The following is a 24,029-nucleotide window of genomic DNA, read 5'->3' as shown; positions in this document are numbered from 1 at the left end:
AGAGGACTTCAAACTTAAGAAAGCATGATTGGTTGTGGGTTTGTCCTTTGGCTAGCACCTATGAGGGTATTATATGTAGTAAAAGACTCAATAAACACTTAACAAAACAGTTATATAGGGAAAGTTTTAAAATAATTACCTAAAATGCAAGAAGAGAATGAGAAAGATTAAGCTATAGAGCCAATTTAGTAACTGCTGGACTTGATAAGAGACATGCCTTCAAGTCAAGGGTAAATTTCCTGTCCACACAGTGATCTGCTAAACTTTGTGCATGGAATTAAGTAATGTTACGCACATGACAGCTGTTAGCTACAATGATATGGATGAATTTGTTTCTACCTCTATAATGGGGATGGAACAATCACCAGACGAGCTCTAGAATATTGCATGTTGGGCACTTGGTAATGTTGCTACTGTTCTGATGGCTATAATTGTTCAGTCATTTGAACATAGTGTCCCACGTGTCCTTTGCCCTTCTTTAGTATTTTCTCATTAATTTACAACGAATCCATGAGGACACTAATCTGAAATAGCTTAAAATTACTTTTTGCTTGATTTTGTATAGTTTTATACACATTTCTTCCCCCTTCTTCTCTAATTGCTTGCCTCCTGGATTCTCCCCTTCCTTTATTCTCTTCTCCATTATTTCTCACTCTTTCTTTTCCTTCTCCTTTTCCCTCTATTTTTTCCTAATTATCTTTTTCCCCTAACAGATATTATTCTAAATTTCCGAACAACTTATGTCAGCAAGTCTGGCCAAGTTATCTTTGAAGCCAGATCTATTTGCATCCACTACGTCACGACTTGGTTCATCATTGATTTGATTGCTGCCCTGCCCTTTGACCTCCTATATGCTTTCAATGTCACAGTGGTGAGTAGAGACATCTTCCATGTGACCTTTAAATGTTGTGTTTGATTTTCATATGTTTGGTATTAAATGTCGTTGGCAGTGTGTGCTCACTAGGATTTGTGGCCTCTGTAATAAGGTTCTGAGTTGTCCAGTGACACACAGGCCAGATTCACACTTGAGGCCGTGAATTCTTTCTAATTCTTTCCTTCAATCTCAGAACCAGATATAGCATATGCAGAAAGAAAGCCTGAATTTATCATAAATTTCTACTCACTAAACAAATCCTTTGATACCAAACCACCTCTAAGGATAGAAGTTTCACTTTAGATTCCTAAAAGGAAATCAGCTGGAGAATTTGGTGGGGAATTGCAAAACACTTTTTTTTTTTTTTTTTTTTTTTTTTTTTCGAGACAGGGTTTCTCTGTGTAGCCTTGCGCCTTTCCTGGGACTCACTTGGCAGCCCAGGCTGGCCTCGAACTCACAGAGATCCGCCTGGCTCTGCCTCCCGAGTGCTGGGATTAAAGGCGTGTGCCACCACCGCCCGGCGCAAAACACTTCTTTAACTCTGTATCTGTTTATTATTTCAAGTTATTCATTAGCAAAGCTAATAGAAGGCTGATCAGACAAAGAGGACTGCTAGCATTAGAGTACAGGAATTCACCCCCTTAGATGGCACAACCTCAACATAAATCTTGAGGTTCTTGAGATGATTGACACTGGTACTCCCTCTTCTTTCCACTGTCACCTTGTCTCCTCACAAGGAAGAAAGTGCTCCATTTGCAGTAGTAACTGTTTTTACAATCAGTGATGACATTTTTAAAACCATCAATTGCTTCTTTACAACCAGAGACATGTTTAGGAAGACCAATTTTGATTTGGCACATGGTTTTTGCTGTGGTAACCAACTTTAGCCTGTAAAAACAAATGTACTAAACATTAGTTCAAATTAAACAAATTTCCTTCTCAGTTGATACCCCCTCATAGAAATTATATCCTTTTTGAAGAATTTATGTAGCAAAGTGATCAGAATTTCAAATGCAGACATCATTGGCTTCAACATGAACATACAACTTCTATCCCAACTGCTTAGTGCAGGCTTACATATTTGCATATGTGTTAATTGCTTGTGCCATGAGAATTTGATTAGTCCTTTTTTTTTTTTTTTTGAGTTGAGAGCTTGAGGGTGACATCATTAGGAGGAAAGCTAACAAGAGAGAAAGTTAGCTTGTGATATCCATCCCAATGACACTGAAGAGTTACCTATGTTTTCTAAAGCACATTTTGAGATTGAATTTGTCTAGATAAGTACCTAATGAAAATGCAATGACTTAAAACAAGGATTTTTCAAAGCTGCAAAATAATCTAAAAGTAGTATATAAGTTAAAAAAGTTTATTAAAGTATTCTGAGTTCTCTGGCGAAATGGCCAAATAAATGCTGCTTAACACAGTTTGGTTTTAAATTAATTTGTTGCTTTTCTACTAAATATTAATAGGATTTTTATGGTCTGTTTTTCTTGGGTACTGAAATAAGATAATTTTAAATATGTATATGCAATATAGAATGATAAATATATACAAGAGATATTCAGTGTGTTTTTCTATACAATTAGCCTCATTGTTGTCTAAATTAACAGGGGAGATCCTCATATTTGGTGACAACTTCACTGGCCTCCCCCCTTGCTCAGTGTATTAGGAATCTTGGATAAACGCTTTGTGAATGCTGTAAGTCAGAAAGAAAAACAAGAGAGAGAAGGAGGAGCTTTCTACCAAGGACACTGCTCCTACTTTTCACAGGCCTGGTCATTTAAAGAGCAGTACAAGTCTGCTGTCCTTAACTAAGTTAATAATTTAAAAAAATGTCTTATTTGAACAGAAAAGCTTTTTCAAGATATTCTGTTCCCTTTCCAACAAAACATGTGATGAGAACAACTTATAAGAAATGTTCTTAGACATGGAAGCTAAAATAAGCCTGCTCCTAACATATTTTAAATATGTCCAGTGAAAACATTTCCATAGAAGAAATTCAAAATGTAGTACAGCCATCACAAAGTGCTCTGTAGGCTTTGGCTCTGCCTGCTCCTAATTGCCCTTGTTTTCAATCCATTCATGTATTCACCTACTGAAATCTACTATGCATCTGACTGTGAAAGGTTCTGTGAGAGACAAATACAGTGGAAACGCCAGGGTATAGATCACTTACCATCTGAGGAAATACCAAAACTTCACAAAATGGGCACAAAAAAATTCCTAAAGTTCTTGAGCAACTTAAAAATAAAACATGTCTATCAAATACTTTGCCTAATTTCTGGCATCAGGAGATCTTTTAATCCCATCCCTCTTTCACACATACTTCTGCTTCCCCAGTCAGGAAGATGACCATGTCCAGTTAGTAAAAGTGGAAACTGCTACCAATTTGGACAGACACACCTGTCCACAAGTCGCTCTTTCATGACAAATTCAGGATAGCCATCCCAAAAGGAATAAGAATCATGATCTCCCCCATTCATCAAAAGCCTGAGTCCTCATTCACAGCAGGAAGCTGGTGTGAGCAAGTTTAGCAATATTTTTGTCTGTTTGAAATGTCCCAGTCTATCACCAGGATGTCCTCCTGAATCAGAGTTGGCATTCCCTGCTTGTAGTGGAAATGGCACTTAAGGAAAGCTCCATATTCTTTCCTGAACCATCCCATCGGAGGCCAGGTCAAGGAGTCCATCAAACTGTTTCTACTTGTGTTGATACTCTGTGTTTTAAACTCTAGAATGTTCTCTGAAGTTCTGTGAAGGTGGCTAGAGAGCATGTATTAGGTGCACCTCTCATTAACACTAATTCTGACCATGCCTGGGTTCACCAATGGCTTGTATCTTTCAATTTATGCCTGAATTCGGGAAAGTATCCCTTGAGTCAGAAGTCTATAATTTAACTATAGGAAAAGATAGGGAATAGGAGATGCACCAAAATTTTTCATTCCACTTGATTTTGGTTTCCAAACACTCTGTAGAGAAGCTCCAGGTCTGAATGCCTCACTGAGTGTTTTCTCTGTTCATTGATAGTGGTAGGAACAAAGTAATTTAGCCAATAGCACAGAAGGTGCCACTGGTGCTTGAGTGTGAAATACTTACTCAAGTTTTTGGATCAGCTGACTTAAAGAAATGAATCTTTCCAGGTTAGCATGGAGTTAATGAAAACCTAGCCTCAGAAAAGGAATACCAAAAAAAAAATCTTAAATTAAAATTACCTTTATTATGACTTTCTAAGATTTTGTTCATTATGTATGAATTACTTACAACACAAATCTATTCTCTGTAGAGGGAAAGCAGACTTGACAGAAAATGTGTCCAATGTGAGAGAGACATCTTACACTCAGTGTGTCTTAGTTGCAGAGCATTATATTAAAAATTGTATACCATCAGGCAAAAAAAAAGTCAATTATAATGCATAAAGTCAAGTGTTTGCAGGAAAAATTAAATTACAACCTTTAGTCTAACTTACTTCATCCTTTCGTCTTTTGATATGGTATCTGAGGAGCAGAAACACTCTCAGTAGGGCCACAGGGTGAAACCAGCATCGTTCTCCATTCAGAAACTTCCCGCCTTGGGCGTGGGTTACATGAAACACTGTGTCCAGCCACGGCTCTCCTTCCCCACTGCAGGTGTCCCTTGTGCATCTCCTGAAGACTGTCCGGCTGCTGCGTCTTTTGCGCCTCCTGCAGAAACTGGACCGTTATTCTCAGCACAGCACAATCGTCCTCACCCTGCTCATGTCCATGTTTGCTCTCCTTGCACACTGGATGGCATGTATCTGGTATGTCATTGGAAAAATGGAGAGGGAGGACAACAGCCTTCTCAAGTGGGAAGTCGGTAAGGGCTTGTCTAAAAGTTTCCACTTTTAGTTAAAAGGGAATGTTGTGTAGAGTATGAGGGAAGTGAAAGGTGTTTGTGAATCTCTTCTAGTCATTTATTTATTAATTTTTTTTACTATACCGGGATGTGTAGACTATTTTCATCTGTATATAATGTACTCTCAGTGCATTTTCAATTCTCCTCCATTCTCCGTTTCCATGCCCTCCCCCATCCTGCCAATCCTCTTTTCCCTATATGGTTTTATGAATACATTCCTTCTCACTGATTTTTTTTTTTCATTTTAAAATACAAGGGACAAAAGTTTCCTTCAGGAGCCTTGCATTGTTATCAAAATTTATAAGGCTCAACCTTTAGGCTAAAGAAACTTGAAAAAGATCTAAGTTGTTCAAAATGTCCAGCAAGGCTATGGAAGCATTGGGATGAATGTGCAGTCTTGCCTTGCACTGTCCAGTGTAGAGCTAGTAGCAGGAAATTGTGGGAAACTGTTCCAAGGTCCTTCACTAAGTTGTTGAACCACAAGAAAACAATGGTTAATGTCTGAGTTTGTCTTCTAATGAAGAAGATGAGCCTCTCTCTTTCTCATTAGAAAAGTGAACTGCCAAAAGGACATATCATACTCAGGGGATCAGTAATGTAACAGAAGACAGGATTATTACAAATATTTCAAACATTTAGTAGTTCCACAATCCATAAAATGTTGGAGTTTCTCTTTCAAGTGTTACATAATTTAGCATAAATGAATATGTAAAGACAAGCACAGGAACACATTTTAATCTATGGATTTTTACAGAGAATGAAAATTCTCAAGAGGTAGATACCCTTTTACACTGAAGCAACCACCATCTTTTCTGCACTATCTAAAATTGCCACAGTACCGTCTATTGGAGGGCTGTTGTTTTCACTTTTGTTTTGACATTTAATCAAAAGCATCTATCTTAGTTGGCTGAAATTTCTTCACTTATCCTCTCCATCAAAAATCAATTTTGAACTTTTGGAGGAAGCTCAGCCCTTTTCAGAGGACTAAACCACAGGAGACTCTCAGCAAGAGAAGTGCCCAATATGGGCAGCTTGTGCTTGGAGCATCCTGTGTTTTATCCTAAATGTCACTCTCTCACCACAGAGCATGTACAAAACCTTCACAGGGCATCCCTAAACACAAGCTGGAGATCTTGAGGAAGTAGGCTGAAGAAAGTTAATTTTCTTACCAGGTCCTCAACAAAACAAAATAGCCTTATTCTTCTCAACTGAGCTCCACAAAGTGACTGATGTGTTATGATGATTTTCTTCTCAGAAGGGCTTCTGTTCTTCCTTTTTTTTTTTATAACATAGCATGTTTTAAATATCTTGCTATGGTTCTGAATTCTCAGAATGAATGAAAGACATAACTAAAACTGCAGCATGGAAGCAAAGGTGTCCTAGATTAAAAAAAAATGAGTTCCAACTGGAGAAAAAGGGAGAGGGAGAGGGAAGGAGATGGATGGGAGAGTCGGGGTCTGACTTTGCTGACACCGCTGGCCTCCCTGGGATGCTCTGGTGTTGTCTTAACAGTTTTCAGTGAGTTGCAGGATTTGAACTGACTTTTGTTTTCAGTCCATATTAAAATTCTGTTTTGTGGTCCACATCTGATTCTATCTTAGGCCTGGTCTGATTTCCTTCAGGCTCCAGACCTGTAAGTAAGGTTTGTCATCTGAGAGTCTCCAGCAGGGAAATTCAGCTTTCTCACACTCTAAAATTCGAGTTAGATGAGGAATGCTTTTCGTTGCCCTTCTACTGTGTAATCTATGCTACAGAGATGCCATTTAGCTCTGTTTTACTTCCCACAAATATGCAGAGCTGTTTTCATATTTTAAGAGGGAGACAGCAACCGAAAGTGTACCATATTAGCCCCAACCTTGACCGTGGTGTTAGAGTTCACTATAACAGGAAGGTTGTAAGCTGGACTCATCCTGGCAAAGGCAGAATGGCATACCACAGTGGTGGGAAGGCATGGGGCTCACATCTGTAAACCTCTTCTGCCCTCCCTAACCAACTCTTAGATTTTCACTAATTTAGTTCAGCTATCTGGACCACAGTTCCCTTGTCTGCAATGTAAGAACTCCACTAAATAACTGAAAATCTTTTTCTGGATTCCATGATACATGATTCTCATGAAAACACAAATTCAAAACTGTGTGCTTCCTAAGAATATATGATATATATATATATATATATATATATATATATATATATATATCATATATTCTTATCACAGGCTAGTGTCCATCCACCATCTGCTGCAGACACCCAAAATCAGCTAGTTTGAGGGTATATCTGGAGGTTTTGTTAAGATCATGGCTTATCACAGAATCATTATTTTTACTCAGATGAGGTAAAAGTAATCTCTTTGGAGATTAGATTTCCTGTCTAAATAGTTCTTGTGATGTGATTAGAAAGGAGTCATGCTCATCATGCCTGTAAATATGTTTGGATAAGGACTTGCCTTTCCTCTAAAATTACTTGTATCATTTGTGTACTTATTAAATTGTTTCCTAGCTAAGATTTGTCTGCATATTAAATAATTGGAGCTTTTCTACCTGTTAGTTTATTTTTACTGTATAATTTCTTTCTGGTAGTGGTAAGTTTTATCCTTTTCTCCTCCAATTACCATAAACCAAAAAATTCAGCACATAAATAAAATCCTGTTAGAGAACACATTGTTCTTTACTTTTGTGGCTAACACATAGAACAGGTTCTTCTGTCCGAAGGACAAATTTCTTTTTAATCATTGTCAATTATCCAATTACTCTCTTTTTGTCCTTGGCAAGTTCAATACTGACAGCTGAAGTGCTTTAGCATTTTGTTTCAAAACAAACAGAAGTTCATCTTTAAACCTGGTCAATGCCAGTTTTTATAAGATGTCATTTTTTTTAGAATGAAGACTGTATTTTTTGGATTATTTTATTAGAAACTTGTTGTGACATGATGTGCCTATATTTCAGTTCATATTTTCATATATATGAACCTATTATTTAGGTGATTTTGAGGTTTGTCTAGGTGTTTTTATTAGACTAAGGAGGACCCAAATCCAACTTATTTTATCAAATGAGAAAAATCTAGCTGTAGGTTATGCAAGCTCTATATGTGTTGATTTATTCTCTACATGATTACTCTTTGGGATACAACTCTTGGCATGGTTGAATAGATTCATAGTCAGCATCATTTGTGACTAAATGGCATTCATGGTTCAGGAACCTAGACTCCCAAACTTGTCTAGAAATCTCTCTATAGTCTTGACTGTTAGGAAGATTACAAGGAAAGACTGTTTGGAAAACTTTTCTGGCTAAGACAGAGAGAACAAACAGGCTGATCACTATGGGTTTGCTCATTTATCTGAAAATAACATTGTTCATTGCATACTTGGTTCTTTCTACCAAAACTAGTATGTTGGATGTCATGGAGCAAATCCTTAGATTTTGCCTTTAGATATTGCCTCTACAGCTTGTGCTTTGTACTAAGGCAGAACAGGTCAGAGGGTTCTTTTAGAAGCTGAGGTCCTTTAATATAGAATAGCAGGAAACCATTAACTTTGCTTCCTCTCCAATGTCTGTAAAATGGCAATAATGCTCTAAGTCTCTTTGAGGTTGTCATTATTAAGTTACCAAACATAATATGTGAAGCATATTGGAAGCTGGCTCGGTGCTTGCTGTGCAAGTGTGGGATCCTGTGTTTAGATCTCCCTGTAAAAGCAAGATGTGGTATAGAGGACCAACAAGCAAGGCTGTCATTGGTGCATTCACACTCACATACATGCACATGCATACTTTCCCACATATATATACATCACACACACATGCAAAGATGGAAAAATGGAAAGCGAAGCTCTATAAAGTCATTAGCACTGTAGCTAGCACCTAGTCACTGTCAATAAATCTTACCTGCTATAGCTGTCATAATGATAGTATTATGACAACTACTCTTATGAAAGAAACCAATGAATATCATTTTGCATAGGAAGGTTATTTAGAAGATCATTGTAAAGTATTGCCATTTGATTTGGGTATTGTGCTCAACAAGTCATATGCATTACCTATAGGATGTTTTGTTCTGAGTGTTAACAGAGTTAAAATTAACATAATTGGTAGGTCCAACACCCATCCTGAACTCCTGCTAAGGTGTGACAGTTTTTATGGAATGTGGATAAAGAGTGTTAAGGGTTATATTTAACTCTACATTGAAGAAATGTATCACAAGTAAATTTGAGAGTATTTTTTAAAGTTGAATATTTATTTGGTTGCAAGAAAATGTTTTTATTGGCCTCTTTTAGAGAGCTGCTTTGTTTGTTTCCTATAAGAAACTTCAATACAGGCAAGCTATGTGACAAGGTCTTGGAGTATTACTCAGCACTTACTAATTATGCAAGAGGCACTGGATCCACCCTCAGTGCTGCAAAAATGACAGGTGTGAGATTTCTCAGGCTTCCATATGTCTCAGTTAATAAGTGTGCATTTTGTTGTAATTATTATCATTTCTAGAATTCAATTAATGGCAGCTGTAAAGTTCAGGTAATGACATTGAAATTGTTTTTAAAGCACCCTCCTGGGATCTTAATTAGGAAGAATTCAGTTTCAAGCTGCTACAATTAAGATTTGAATCCACCTCAAGGATTTGCTAGGTCTGTGACCCCAGTTGTGGCATGACCTGAGTGAGTCTGGTTTCCTCATCTGTAGCAGGTGTGGATGTACAGCTCTTCCCAGAAGCTCCCTCACACAGTATCTGGTGCATTAGGTGCTTCTGCTCCTGGCTTCTACCATTGCCACTTCTGTTCTTATCAGGAAATAAGGCCATCTTCAAATTCTCTGACCTCCATACCCCAGTGAACAGTGCCAGAGAAAAACAACAGCTCTATCCACATTTAGTGAGGACATGAGTCTTGTTCTTCATTCACATTCTGAATTATAGAAATAAAAAAGACATCAGTGGGCAGGACCCATGGACTCATTGGTTCTTAGAACAAATCTTGAGAAACGAGCTATAGGGACACAGTAAAAATGACAAGAAACTCAACAGCTGTTCTACATATGTTGGAGTCGGATTTCCTGTTATCTCACCCTATGCTTCCTGGTCCCTGAAGAGTGAATACATAATGACTACATATTAGTCACATGCCAAAAAATATCTAATATCATCAGACTGCCAAGACAAAAAAGAGACTTGGTTTTAGTTTCATTTCTGTTTTTGTGAGAAAATGTCCTGATGAAAAGCATCTTAAAGGAGAAGGATTTTATTCAGCTTATAATTCCAGGTTATAGTCCATGATTAAGGGGAAGTCAAGATGAACTCAAGCAGCTAGTCACATCATATCCATAGTCAAGAGTAGAGAGAAATGAATTATGCAGGCTTATTTGCTTGGTTGATTGCTCCCCACCACCCAAACTGATCAGGACTCCTCATCAAGGTAATAGTGCTACCCACAATGGGCTTGATCTTCCTACATCAATTAACAATCAAGACCATCCCCCATAAACATGTCCACAGACCAGTCTGATCAAGATAATTCCTAAGACTATCTCAGCAGGTGATTCTAAGTTATGGCATCTTAACGGTTAAAACTAACCAGTATAGACTCCTTTCCTCTTATTCAGCCTCTGTAGTACATATGTAGTAGAGAAATTTCCCCCTTAAGTTGTATATTAGCCAGCTGGCCAAAAATAATAAAAGAAAGGCAAAAAAAAAAAGGACAAATAGCTAACATATTTAATCTTATACTTAAAAGCTTCAGAAAAGTTGATAAAATATTTATTAAAAGCCTTCTTTGAATCATCACACCCTTCACCAACGTCATGGGGTGAAATTGAATTGGCTGAACTGCAGGGATTGGGTAAAGTTCTGTACATCTTGCTTGCGATAGCACAGTTTGCACTCCTTATGCAGGCACAATAGTGAACTCCTCAGTGTTCAATTCCCTAGCTAAGCTGATCCAAGTCAGTAGGTCCATCTTCTATTTATTACACATATATATATATAATATATAACATAATATATATAAATATACCATATTATTTTATGTTCTTTCTCAAATTTTTCAATTTAAGATTATAACAGGCTGAACTTTAAAATAGATGATCTACCAAGGGATAGAAGGTAGTTGATAACACAAGAGTTAGTTTGTCTCTTAATTCTCACATTGGAATAGGCTTATCTTGTGTAGACATACAAAATGCATCTATGTCAATCATAGACAAACACACCAGAAGAACCTAGAAAAGGAGAAAAATTACTTTGTATATGACTTAGGATGTTTCATTGATAATTTTAGTCCTGAGACACCTGTATCTCACTGGATAAAGCATTATAAATCTGATAGATTTGGAGGCTCTCTAAATTATTAACTGCTAAGTGTATATGCCTCATGTAACAGAGGGAAAACTGACCAGACTTCTGTATGATAGCCTGATTACATCACTAAGTGAATCACATTTCCCTGGAGCAGACAGGATTTATTGGCACGCTACCTTACAAGTTTTACAGTAAGGATTATAAAAACTCTTCAAGATGAGGCTTTTCCATAAGATTCACATTGTGAGGACCCATGAAATAAAGAAGGGGGTGGATTGAAAATGTTGTGGGTAGGACTGGAGAAATAGTTTATCCAGCTAAAGCATTTACTGCTTGTGGCAATTTGAATGAGATGTCCCTCATAGTTCTTGAGCATTTGAACACTTGGTCTCAAGTTTGTGGAACTGTTTGGGAAGGATTAGTGTAGCTGGAGTTTTTTCTCCGGGTCCCACCGAGCCCCCGAGGCCCAGCAGTCCAACAGCCCACTTATAAAATAAACATACAGACACTTACATTATTTACAAACTATATGGCCATGGCAGGCTTCTTGCTAACTGTTCTTATATCTTAAATTAACCCATTTCTATAAATCTATACCTTGCCACGTGGCTTGTGGCTTACCGGCATCTTCACATGCTGCTTGTCATGGTAGTGGGTGGCAGTGTCTCCCTCTGCCTTCCTGTTCTCTCAATTCACCTCTCTGTTAGTCCCACCTATACTTCCTGCCTGGCCACTGGCCAATCAGTGTTTTATTTATTGACCAATCAGAGCAATTTGACATACAGACCATCCCACAGCAGATTAGGATACATGGACTAGTCAGAGGTGTATCACTGAGAGTGGGCTTTGAACTTTCAAAAGCTTCTTGCCATCCCAAATGTGATCTCTGCTCCCTGTTCATGGTTGAGGTTGTGAAATCTCAGCAGTTACTCCAGCACCATACCTGCCTGCCTGTGTGCTGTGGTGCTGTCCACCATGACTGGGATGGACTCCTATTGCTCTGGAACTAGAAGCCCCAAATAAAGCCTTCTATAAATTGCCTGCGGATTCCTGAGAGCCTCCCAAGCACCATGCCTCTTCCTATTTCCATGATGTCCTCATCTATCATGGTACCTTCCTCCCTGCCCTCTCACTCTGTCCCTGTTCCATCTTGACCCTCCCATTTCCCTATGTTCTCATCCCCCACTCCTCACCCTCTGCCACCCCTCCACACCTAGTCCACTCATGTAGATCTCATCCACTTCTCCTTCACAGGGTCATCCATGTGTCCCTCCTAGGGTCTTTCCCTGTTAGCTAGTGTCTCTGGAGTTGTGGGTGGCAGTCTGGCCATGCCTTCCTTCACATTTAGTATCCACTTATGTGTGAGTACATACTATGTTTGTCTTTCTGAGTATGGGTTACCTCACTCAAGATGATATTTTCTAGTTCCATCCATTTGCCTGCAATTTTCATGATATCATTGTTTTTTACTGCCGAGTAGAACTCCATTGCGTATATATGCCATATTTTCTTTATCCATTCTTCAGTTGAGAGGCATCTAGGTTGTTTCCAGGTTCTTCCTATTATGAATAATACTGATATGAACATAGCTGAGCATGTGTCCATGCGGTAAGATTGAGCATTCCTTGGGTATATGCCCAAGAGTGGTATAACTGGGTCTTGAGGAAGACTTATTCCCAATTTTCTGAGAAACTACCATACTGATTTCCAGAGTGGCTGTACAAGTTTGCATTCCTACCAACAGTGGGGGAATGTTCCACTTGCACCACATCCTCTCTAACATAAGCTGTCTTCAGTGTTTTTGATCTTAGCCATTTTGACAGTGTAAGATGGTATCTCAGAGTTGTTTTGATTTGCATTTCCCTGTTGACTAAGTATGTTGAGCAATTCCTTAAATGCCTTTTAGCCATTTGAGATTCTCTTGTTGAGAATTCTGTTAAGCTCTGTAGGTTATTTTTTTAATTGGATTTTTCTGTATTTTGAATTCTAGCTTTTTGAGTTCTTAATATATGTTGGAGATCAGCCCTTTATCAGATGTGGGGTTGGTGAAGATCTTTTTCCATTCTGTAGGCTGTTGTTTGGTCTTATTGACCATGTCCTTTGCTCTACAAAAGCTTCTCAGTTTCAGGAGGTCTCATTTAGTAATTGTTGCTCTCAGAGTCTGTGCTACTGGTATTATATTTAGGAAGTGGTCTCCTCTGCCAGTTTGTTCCAGACTACTTCCTACTTTCTCTTCTATCAGGTTCAGTGTAACTGGATTTGAGTTAAGGTCTTTGATCCATTTGGACTTGAGTTTTGTGCATGGTGACAGATATGGATCTATTTGCAGTCTTCTGCATGTTGACATCCAGTTATGCCAGCACCATTTGTTGAAGATAATTTCTTTATCACAATAGAAAAGTAATTAATACACTACTCTTGGCAAGGATTCACTTTCAGTTCCCAACAATAACACTGAGTGGCTCTCGTGTGACTCCCAACCACCTGTAACTCCAGCTCCATAGAATCAGGCTTCCTCTTCTGACCTCTGTGGTCACATGCATGCAATGCACATAACCCTACACACACACACTTAAAAATAAATGTTGAAGAAGGAAGATCATAGAGAACATACAAATATGTCTCCCAGAGATTGAAGTAAGCACTTCCAGGCCTCTGAGAATTACCTGGCTTTGTTTTTTCCTGAGACAGTGCCGTACTAGGTAGCCTAGGCTGCCCTCAAAGTCATGATCGTTGTGCCTTAGCCCTCTGAGTTCTGGGATTGTAGGTGCTGACAGCACTCCTAGCTTCTAACTGTTAAAATGGTGCCTTTGACTTTAAAGTCTCACTAGGGCCACCACAGATCTCAAAATACAGGTCAGTAGGTCTTTGGTGTAGCTCAGTCCCTTTCCTTGCACCAAGCTCCAAAGAAACCTGGGTGTTGCCAGTTCATCTCTCTGTACTTTGAGTAGAAATGCTGTGGAAGTACTGAGGTTGGAGGGATCATATGCAGCCAGTAATAGAGCTCTAATCTGAAGCAGCTCAGTGTTTCCTTCCTTCTTCCTCAGCCTCTTCCAGTCCCCAGCTTGTCAACACATTTCTTTGTTCCCAATAGATTGTGGAGGTCCACTAGAAAATAACAACCATCAGTGCTAAAACAGTTAAACACAGCTCTGAAGGTCGTCATCAGGAACTGTTCCTGTGATTGTTAGTGATGGGAATTGAAAATCAAGCACTGCATCATTATTGGAAAAAGTCTCTAATTCTCTATTCAGCTTCGGAAGGAAGCTTCTGGAAAACAGAAAATAGTTCCAGCTTTTTGACTCAAGTTTTTATTCTCTTTTGCCACAGAGAGTAAATTGTTTGTTTAAAAAACTCGGACTCCCTTATTATTTTGAGTAGTATACAACACATTTTCCTCATAGATACTGGAGAAATGGAAGAAATAGAAATGTCCATTCATCATTGCTGCAATCTGATCTTATGTTTAAACTTATTTGAGCATTTTGAGATAATGAAGCAAAAAAGAAAAAAAGAGTTTTCAATGACATGTGTCAGTCCTTTCTAAAAAGACTTCTGTGTATCAGATAGTAGGCAGGCAGCTGATAAGATTCCAGGTCACCAGGACTTCTGAAGACAAAGACAAAGACACACCCAGAGAACACTGGTTTCAATGCATAGACTCTTTGCCCCAGAGTTCCTGCATATCCTCACACGTTAGAACACAAGCTGCCAGCCACAAAGCTTCTATTGTCACAGAGGCTTGAGAAAAGTGACCCATTTTTACCCCTGTCCTGAAGGACTTGAAGGCACAGTGTAATCTACAAAACCCTGAAGAATGTGCTATCGCTGTATTTTACCAAATCTTTGGTGCATATTATTAGTTTCTGCTGACAAATTAACAGCTTGTAAAATTGGGGTTAAAAAATGCCATGGGAAATGTTTTTAAACTCCATATTATAATAGGGAAGAAAACCATTGTTTTTATTTTTTTTATAATAAAGAACACTACACATATTATCTCATAGTAAATCTATACTAGAAAAAGATTATCATCATCTATAAAATAGAAACAATAAATAATATCTATCTGGAGAGTCTCAAACGAGCTTAAATAAGACCATGTAAAATGGCTTGCAAACATAGGAATGCCATGGGATTACAGAGTGGGATTGTGTTATAATTAGCAGTATACACACAAGTATATATGAATACAGATACATGTGTGAAGAGACATATATGGATCATCTTTATACCACAAACACCTGCATGTACCTCTCTGATCCAGACTGATCAAGGTGAATGTAGAATATCTCCTGATGAGTCATTCCATGTATACTACTAATAGGGGAAGAATTTCTAAAAATCAGTCCTTGTTAAGTGCTTGGAAATAATCCCACCTATATTTTTCTATATTTCTTAATGATACCTCATTATTTGTACAGTTAAAAGGCAGCATATTAATTACTCTTGTGGTTAAAAGTGAACTGCTAGGAAGTACAGGCAATGAAAGCAAAAAATGTCAGACTCTGGGATTCTGTTGCTGTTAAATTGTGATTTTGTTCTGGGGACTTTTGCTGTGCAATTTTTTAATTTCTTCAGTATTAAATACCACTTAAAGGAGGAGTTGGTTTGTTTCTCTCATGGAACCAGGTAGTCATTACAGTAAGTACAGATATAGTTAAGTGTTCATATATATCAGTATTAAGCCATTTTGCTTTTCTGGTTCATAAAACATTGTCCAGGTTATTGCACCGTCCAGGTTATTGCACTGTTATCTGCATTGTAACACCATAACCTGGTTCATGCCCCTTTTGAATATTTACCTGTGACCTTTTAATATTTTAAATATTTTATTAAAATTTTATAGAATATATTTTTGAATGAAAAAAGTATTTTTGATAAAAAGAAAAATATATTTTATCATATTCTTTCACCTCCCCCAAAGCCTTTCAGATTCCACCTCCCTACCCACTCATTTATGTTCTTTTTCTCCCTCAAAAAAAGACAAAATATCTAAAAAAAAAAAAGTCAAAAGCAAGCAAACAAAAATACCAAAACAAACAAAAAAATTGAGTCTGTTTTTTGTTAGCCAACTACTCCTGGGCATGTGACCTGACCTGGAGTGTGGTTGATCTATTCAGAGACACTGTATTGGAGAAAATGGATATTTTTCCATTTCCCAGCAGGTATCAATAGCAAATAGTTTCTGTGTGAGGGGTAGGACTTGGTGCCCACATTTTCCTTCTCAATCTGAGATTTTGTCTGGTTAGCATTAATAAAGGTCTTATGCATGCTTCATTGTCTCTCTGGAATCATATGTACAACATCCCTGTTGTGTCTGGAAGATCTTGATACCTTAGAGTCATCCACCACCTATGTATGGCTCTTACAATATGTAACCAACCGTCTTATTAAATAAGAAACACAGAACCAATGTAAAAGAGAAAGTCGAGAGGTCAGAGCTCAGAGCTAAAATCTTACCCTTCCTCCTGCATGCTCCTAGCTTCCCAAAAGAGACCTATTTCCTGTGTGTCTATCTTTAAATAATCTTTCTGTTCTGCCTTCTCATTGGTTGTAAACCCAAACACATGACTGCCTCATCACTGCCTGTAAGTACAGCCCTCTAGGTCTTAAAGGCGTGTGTCTCCAATGCTGGCTGTATCCCTGAACACACAGAGATCTACCTAGCTCTTCAACCAAGTGCTGGGATTAAAGGTGTGCACCACCACCGCTACACTCTTGCTATGGCTCTAATAGCTCTGACCCCCAGGAAACTTTATTTATTAACATACAATCAAAATCACATTTCAGTACAATTAGAATACCACCACAACAATATTTCTGCCTCTTCTTGAGGGGAGGGGTTTGATGAAGACATCCCATTTAGGACTGATTGCTCTAAAATCTCTCTGGACATAGTCCAGTTGTAGGTCTGCATGTTAATTACAATCTATTGCTAGAAGCTTCTCTGATGAGGGTTGAATGATGTTCTGATCTGAGTCGTAGTCTGGTATAACTGTGGGTCCCTAGGAGAGAATGGTTTTGGGGGTTGAAGGAGTCACAAATGTTTGGAGATGGGATGGAATGGAAGGCTGAATGGGGCAACAGGGAAGAACTAGGGGGAGGTCCTGAGTCTTCACCAAAAGGCAGAGTCCCGAGAGGATGAAGGTGGTCTGGGCTGACCTCTTCTCTCAATCAACTTGGATTCCAGCCAATGCATTCCTCAGACCTTCTGACAACAATTGCTTACTTACTTTTTTTAAACTTTATTTTATGTGCATTGATGTTTTGCCATGGGTGTCAGGTCCCCTGGAACTGGAGTTACAGACAGTTGTGAGCTGCCATGTGGGTGCTGGGAATTGAATCTAGGTCCTCTGGAAGAGCAGGCGGTGCTCTTAACCACTGAGCCATCTCTCCAACCTCCAACTGCTTACTTTCAACTGTTTATCTCCCACTTAATTTGAATTATAACTGGTTTTTCATTTATTAATTTAAGTTGTTAGGAAGTTTATATATGTAACAAGTCTTTTGTTTATGATCTCGGTAAAGAAAAATTGTCAGTCATTATTCCAGTCAAGGAAGAATGCATTGAAAGTTCTAAAGTTATTGATGTATTTATAATTTATTGTGAAAATTAATTCTTAGAGTAAAAGACTATGAGCACTGACTACCTCTATGTTCAGGCTAAGTTGCTGATTTAAAATTTAAGGATGGAATTTCAAAACATTTCCAGGAAACGCTGGAGTGGTTAAGATGGCTCAGTGGTTAAGAATGCTTGCTTGCTGCTCTTGCAGAGAAATGGAGTTCAGTTCCCAGCACCCATGATGGGTAGCTCACAACCATATGTAAGGCCAGCTTCAGGAAATCTGATGCCCTCTCTAGGGCTCTGTAGGCATCCACACTATTTGCACAAAACAAACACATACAAGCATGCATATACATAAATAAAAATGCTATATATGTGTACATATATATACATACATATGTATATATTTTTAAAATGCTTCCAGTCTTTGTATCATTCACACTAATACGCTTTACCCAAACAGTTTAGATGGATAAACTTTAGTGGTAGAACTAAACTCTAGAACCTTCATGTCATCTTCCTGGGGATAAAAGATTCTTGAGAATATAAGATTTGTGATTCAGACTAATTATTACTATCTAGCGATGGTATTGTCACTTGAGCGGTATTAAAATGTGTATATTTTATTAAAATTCTTATATTATCTCTCATTATGCCTCCTATGAAAATTTAAAATGTTGATTTTAGAGATGTGATTCCTTAATGTCTTTATATTTTTATATTGCACTAAATTTGTCTATTGCTATTATAATTTTTATTAATTAAATTTGTTCTTAGACTTTGCATATATACATATTATATACTGACCACTCTCACTATCTATCTCCCTACCTCCTCTAATTCTTCCCCTCCACTCCACAAATCTCTCTCACATTCATGTCTATTCATTTTTTTGAGATTAACCAGGGTCATCTGTGTTACCATGAGTTTGGCATTATTCACTAAAATCTGGTAGGCTTGGCAATGAGTATATAACTAAAGAGAGTGATCAATTACACCTTTCCTAGAATCTAGTTCAGAGGTAAAGAGTAGGGGCCTGTGACTCCCCCTTCCTTGAATGATTGGCGGATGCTCTTGTGTGGGAATGGTACAGGTAGTTGTGAGTCAGTGAGCGCAAGGGTTGGATATAAAGAATGCCATTTTGCAGCCCTCCACCCTATTGTCTACCTCTTACATAATTTCATACTATGTGGTCACATTGAGGCAGAAAATTACAAGCAATGGTTTCAACCATGTGTGACTTTAACCTTACCAGGAATAAGAGGGTGCTGATGATTTAAGCCCCCTCTTTGCTCCCTATCTTGTTTTGCCACTCTTTTGTATTTCCTGTTAGAGTAAATACCAAACATGGGTCCATCTTCAAACAGCAGTTAAGTTTTGATTGGCAGTGTTCATAGCTCTTCAATGCAGAGCTCTCACCCATAGATACCTCTTGTTCTTCAGTCTACAAAGACTGCTCTTGGATCTTAAACATCTTTCACACTGCTGCAATTTCAGACTTGGAAGTATATTCTCTATAGTCTGGCTTCCTATGCCATCCCTAAAAGAGTCTATAGTGTCAGTCCTGGGAAATGTTATTCCTTCTGGCCTCATCCCTTCTATACGCTGGTGTTTTCCTGTGTGAATCAACTGGTAGGATCACCAGTGATGCTGTCAAACTTGAGATATGTCACACAGAAAATGCTACCTTTACAGTGGCCCCAAAGGCAAGGAGAGCATTTGAAGAATTCAGTTTGGTTTGGGGGGAGAGGTTAAAGGTGAGTCAGGTCTAGTTGATTTGAGGCTTGGTTATAACTGGTTAATTAATTAATTGATTTTTAAATGCCCACCCAGTTTCCAAATATAATTTTTGGAGTAGTTCATTCATTCGTATTAATTAAATGTGGCATTTTAATCATATTTAATTATGATTTATTACATTATTAGACTTCATTCTCCCATCAAGTCTAATTTTGCACTATTATTTCAGCATTTAATTATTGTGCTGTTTAAAACTTGGTAGAGTAAGCAGAGTGGGAACCATTCAAATCTGTCTTTTTATTTAAATCAATATTATAAGAAAATTACTTTCATCAAAATCCAAATGGGATTTTATTTGGAGTTCATTTTAGAAACAAGATTGAGAATAATTCTTTTGTAACACTGAGATACTTTTGGCAGAAGGTTATGGTATTCAGTCTCCATTTATTTAAAATATTCTCTTATAATTAAGTAAAATTATGCATTTCCTTCATACAAGTTGCATATTATTCTTAAGTTTGTTTCTAATTATTTTACATTTTTGTTCTTTTATGAGTGGAATCCATTTTACAGCAATTTTGTTATAATTATGACTGAATAAAAAGTTGGTGGCTTTTAAATAATATTTCATAAAAATTTCAAGTAATACATATCTAATGTGCTTCATAAGCTTTTATTAGTTCCTTGTAGTTTCAAAAGATAATCAGTTCATCTACAAATACTAACAAATTTCACTTGTCTATTAGCTTGAGAAAGTTATTTACTTAATTAACTACTAAGAGATTTACTGAAAATGGTTTAAATACCAACATATTATCATCATTATTATTATTGTTGCTTGATGATTCAGAAGAGTTTGGTTCTTTGTAAGAGAAAAGTTTATTATATTCATTTATTTCTTTGTGGCATACATGTCATAAGACAACTGTAAAGAGCAGTGTCTCTTCTTTGACCATGTGGGTCCAAGAAATTAAAATCATGTCATCAGACTTGACTACAAAAGCCTTTACCTGCTGAATCATCTTCCACAAGCAAGGAATTCCCTGATTGGCTATCTAATATCAAGTATTTAGCCCTGAAATAATGTACATACAAGTAACATTATATGGATTGAGCAAGTTTTAGTTATATATTGAAGAATACACACACAAATACATACACACACACACACACACACACACACACACACACACACCAATAATTAAAGGAAAAGAGGCTATGTATTACTTGAGAGAAAGCAAGGGGGTGTATGTGGGAGCAGTTGTAAGGAGGAAAGAGAAGGGTGAAAAATAATGCAATTATATATTAATTTCAAAAATGAAAAATAATTATAAAATAATATGTATATATTTCTTAGAAGAACAAAGAATGATGGGCAAATTCTTTGCCTGGAGGTTGACTTCTAGCCAAATCCTTCCACTAATTAGCTCTATAGCCTTAGACTTTCCATTCCTTCAAACCATATTGTTTCTCAAAATTAGATGTTTAGTTAATTATTAGTGAATATGACTCTTTTTGGGGTCATAAACCCTTTAGAAAAATGAGTGAGAACTGGAGATCATCTCTAATGACAAATTTATCTACCCACATATAAATAATACTTTACATGACGTCAGAAGTCGCCTGTCTATTCTATTGGAGTTAGAAATTGCCTGCCTATTCCATTATGTTCTTTCATGGGATCCTTATAAGCAAATAAAATAAAAATACTCTAGAAGTAGTTGGCCTCTCAGATTGTTTTCAACTTAAAGATTTGACCTTAAAAAAAATTGTCTTTCACCTGAGTCTTAAGTTCTTATCTGTGTGGAACATTGATACCAGAGGTTTGCATGTATTTCGTTAATAGTAAATCTGGTGTCATGGAGTCTGTCCTCCTGTAGACTTTTAGATATAGCAGCATGCTTTCATTTGTGTGACACAAAGGTGCAACCCACAGCTTCACCTTGTATGTAACTTTGAGAGATAGGGTTATTTCTTAAACTGAGAGAAAACAATTTTGGGCATCCAGGTCACTTGTGACTCAAATGTTCCAGACTTTCTGATTCGGTCTCTCAAGTATATCCAGAAGCAGTGAAGGACTCCCATGTCATCTGATTCTGGCATTTGAAAGCATTCCCTCCTCTCTCGAGGGTAGTTGAGATCCTGCCTATCAGCCCTTCACTTAGGGGATGATTTCAGCCTGTGCTCAATAAATTCATAGAACTGAGTTGTCTCCGCTTCAACCACTCTTTCTCTTAGACCAAGCTTGATTCACACATTCAATGGCTGCTGGTGTCAAAGGGATCTTAGATATGAGATATTCTAAACCTTGGATTTATTTATTTTTTGCCTTTTTATCATAAAATTTCATTCTGAAAAGAATGTCTGGAAATGAAAGGTCTCATCCTGGTTCAAGAATTTGTCTCCTCTCTGTATGATTAGATGACCACTATATGCCAGTGCAAAGTGAGAGTGCTGGCAACATAACTCGCTGGGGAAATGGACTTGCTGCCAAGTGTACCCACTTTCTTCTCATCCTTCTAAAATTGGTGTCAAAATTTTTCTTAGATGCTACATGTAAAAGTAAAGTATATTATGAAACTAATATATGCTACTTGTCCAACAATATCTATGTTAATAATCATGAATGTAAAAAGCCATAGTGGTAATAATAATAACATTTATTATTAACATATAATTCATACATACAGGCCTTGTTTTGCACCAAGTACATTAGGTACTGTATATAAATTAACTCATTTAGTTGTGAAATAATTCTTTGAGCCAATATTTTTTTATTAAACTTTCTTTTTATTTATTCTTTGTGTCTTTCACATCATGCATCTGGATCCCATTCACTTCCCATCCCTTCATATCCATCCTCTGCCCTTGCAACCTCCTCCTCCCCAACCTCCCCCCAAAAAATAAAATAAAATTTAAGAGAAAAAAGGAAAAATCTCATCATGGAAGCTGTAGTGCGTCACAGTGAGTCACACAGTATACTCATTTGTCCATATATCTTTACTTGTAAGTATTCATTGTGAAGAATCATTGGTCTGGTTCAAGGCCTCTGGTTTCTGTTGCATTATCAATGCTGAACCCTCAATGGGATGCCTCTTGGATATCTTGTTGCTGTCCTGTGTCATGGAGATCCTGCATCTTTGGGTCTGCAGCACTGGCCCCTTTACATGGTCCACCAGATCACAGATGGGGTGGATGTTGGGATGGGCCAACTCATAACCCTGGTTCTGGGCCTGGGTAGTTGCAGGGTTGGTCAGCCAGCCAGCTTTCCCATCTTCACCACCAAAGTGAGCCTTCCAGCATTGCCCTGGCTAGTTCATCCCTTGCATCAATGAGCAAAGGGAGGGCTTAGTTCTCCTGCTTTCAGGCCCTCATAGTTGGCTCTCCCATACCTACACCTTCAGGGCCAGCTCTACTGTGTTGTCCAGGCAAGATGGGGGGGGGGAGGGGCCACTCTCCTGAGTGCTATGGCAGATGAGGGGCAGGGACAGCTATTCCATCCACTCTTATGACCTCAGGGCCAACTCTCTCACCTTCACAGGCATTGGGGAGGGAGGATCTCTCCCCTGCCCACACTGCCATATGGCATACAAGGGGTGGGGCCAGATCCCCCATGCCCACATTCGCAGAACCAGCTCACCTGTGTCCCAATCAGCCAGGTCCTCACCCAGGCCATCACACAGCAGATGGGAGACATGACCTGCTCTCCCGTGCTCATGCCCTCAGGGCCAGCTTACCCATGCCTCTGCAAACAGTCATTCCTATTGTGCTTCCCAGGTGAGGTTAGGACTGTCTCTCCTGAGTGTTTCAGCCATTGAGGGCCAGGTCCAGTTCTCCCCAATGTTGCAACTAGGGAAGGGCTGGACCAACTCTGTACAGCCCTATGCTCTCTGCCTCCATCTGTATCAGGTGCCATAGACATCAACACAGACAGGGGCAGCATGAGGGCCATGAATCCAGACAAGGGCCACAGCAGCAGCCCAGACCTAGACATCACCATGGCCCTGGATGGCAATCAAGCCACCCGCCTCAGCCAGCTGCTCACTGCTTTTTCATCTTCAGCTATGCCTCTCTCCACAGGACATGAACCATTCTGTCTCTCTCTTTCCCATAACATGCCAGACATTTGCTCAACATAATAGCGCTACCTTACAATGATGCAAGGAACCAGGTGGGATGGTGTTTTCTCCTGGAAGCCTGGAGCTGTCATCCCCAGGCCTGCATGTGGGTCTCTGCCTCAGTCCATCATGGTACTGGGCAGGAACATGCTTCCTCCTTGGAGCCTGGGGCAATCAGAGACAAATATTATTAATACCTCTGTATATACTAGAAAACAGACACATGTTGATGGACTAACTTCTCTGAGATCAGACAGGCTGTACGTCCCCGAGCTGGGGCTTTTGTCTTCTTTTCTTAGCTTTTTACTTCCTCTCTCTGATTTGTCCTGATTCTCCTGGTGGATTTGTTCTCCCTCCACTGAGAGAATATCAGGTTGTTTTTTTTCCCCCTCATATTACACAGATAGTGATCAATGAGCAATAAGTATAAGTTTTCTTAAACACACACAGCTTTCTTGGGTAAACATGCACAGGTGTACATGCTGTGCATCTATTGATGTCACATCTATTGCTAGTTCCTCTCTGAAATAGCCCATAATATTCCATTATCTTTACTCATTTTTTTTCCTCAGTGCTTT

The 24,029-nt window shown here is 38.4% G+C and overlaps 1 protein-coding gene across 2 annotated transcripts in view; it reads left to right on the top strand.

Annotated features, from left to right (window-relative positions):
• Positions 1–24,029, top strand: part of Kcnh8 (potassium voltage-gated channel subfamily H member 8) — a 373,224-nt gene that overhangs the window by 249,462 nt on the left and 99,733 nt on the right. For both annotated transcript variants that reach the window (XM_076557538.1, XM_076557539.1), the window contains exons 6-7: positions 714–871; positions 4,500–4,707. In XM_076557538.1, the coding sequence (XP_076413653.1) occupies positions 714–871; positions 4,500–4,707 (366 nt within the window). The remainder of the gene's footprint in view (positions 1–713; positions 872–4,499; positions 4,708–24,029) is intronic.

This window comes from Peromyscus maniculatus, chromosome 21, assembly GCF_049852395.1.
Source record: "Peromyscus maniculatus bairdii isolate BWxNUB_F1_BW_parent chromosome 21, HU_Pman_BW_mat_3.1, whole genome shotgun sequence".
Taxonomy (NCBI): domain Eukaryota; kingdom Metazoa; phylum Chordata; class Mammalia; order Rodentia; family Cricetidae; genus Peromyscus; species Peromyscus maniculatus.
Note: the sequence above shows the minus strand (reverse complement) of the source record. Positions and strands in the feature narration are given on the sequence as shown.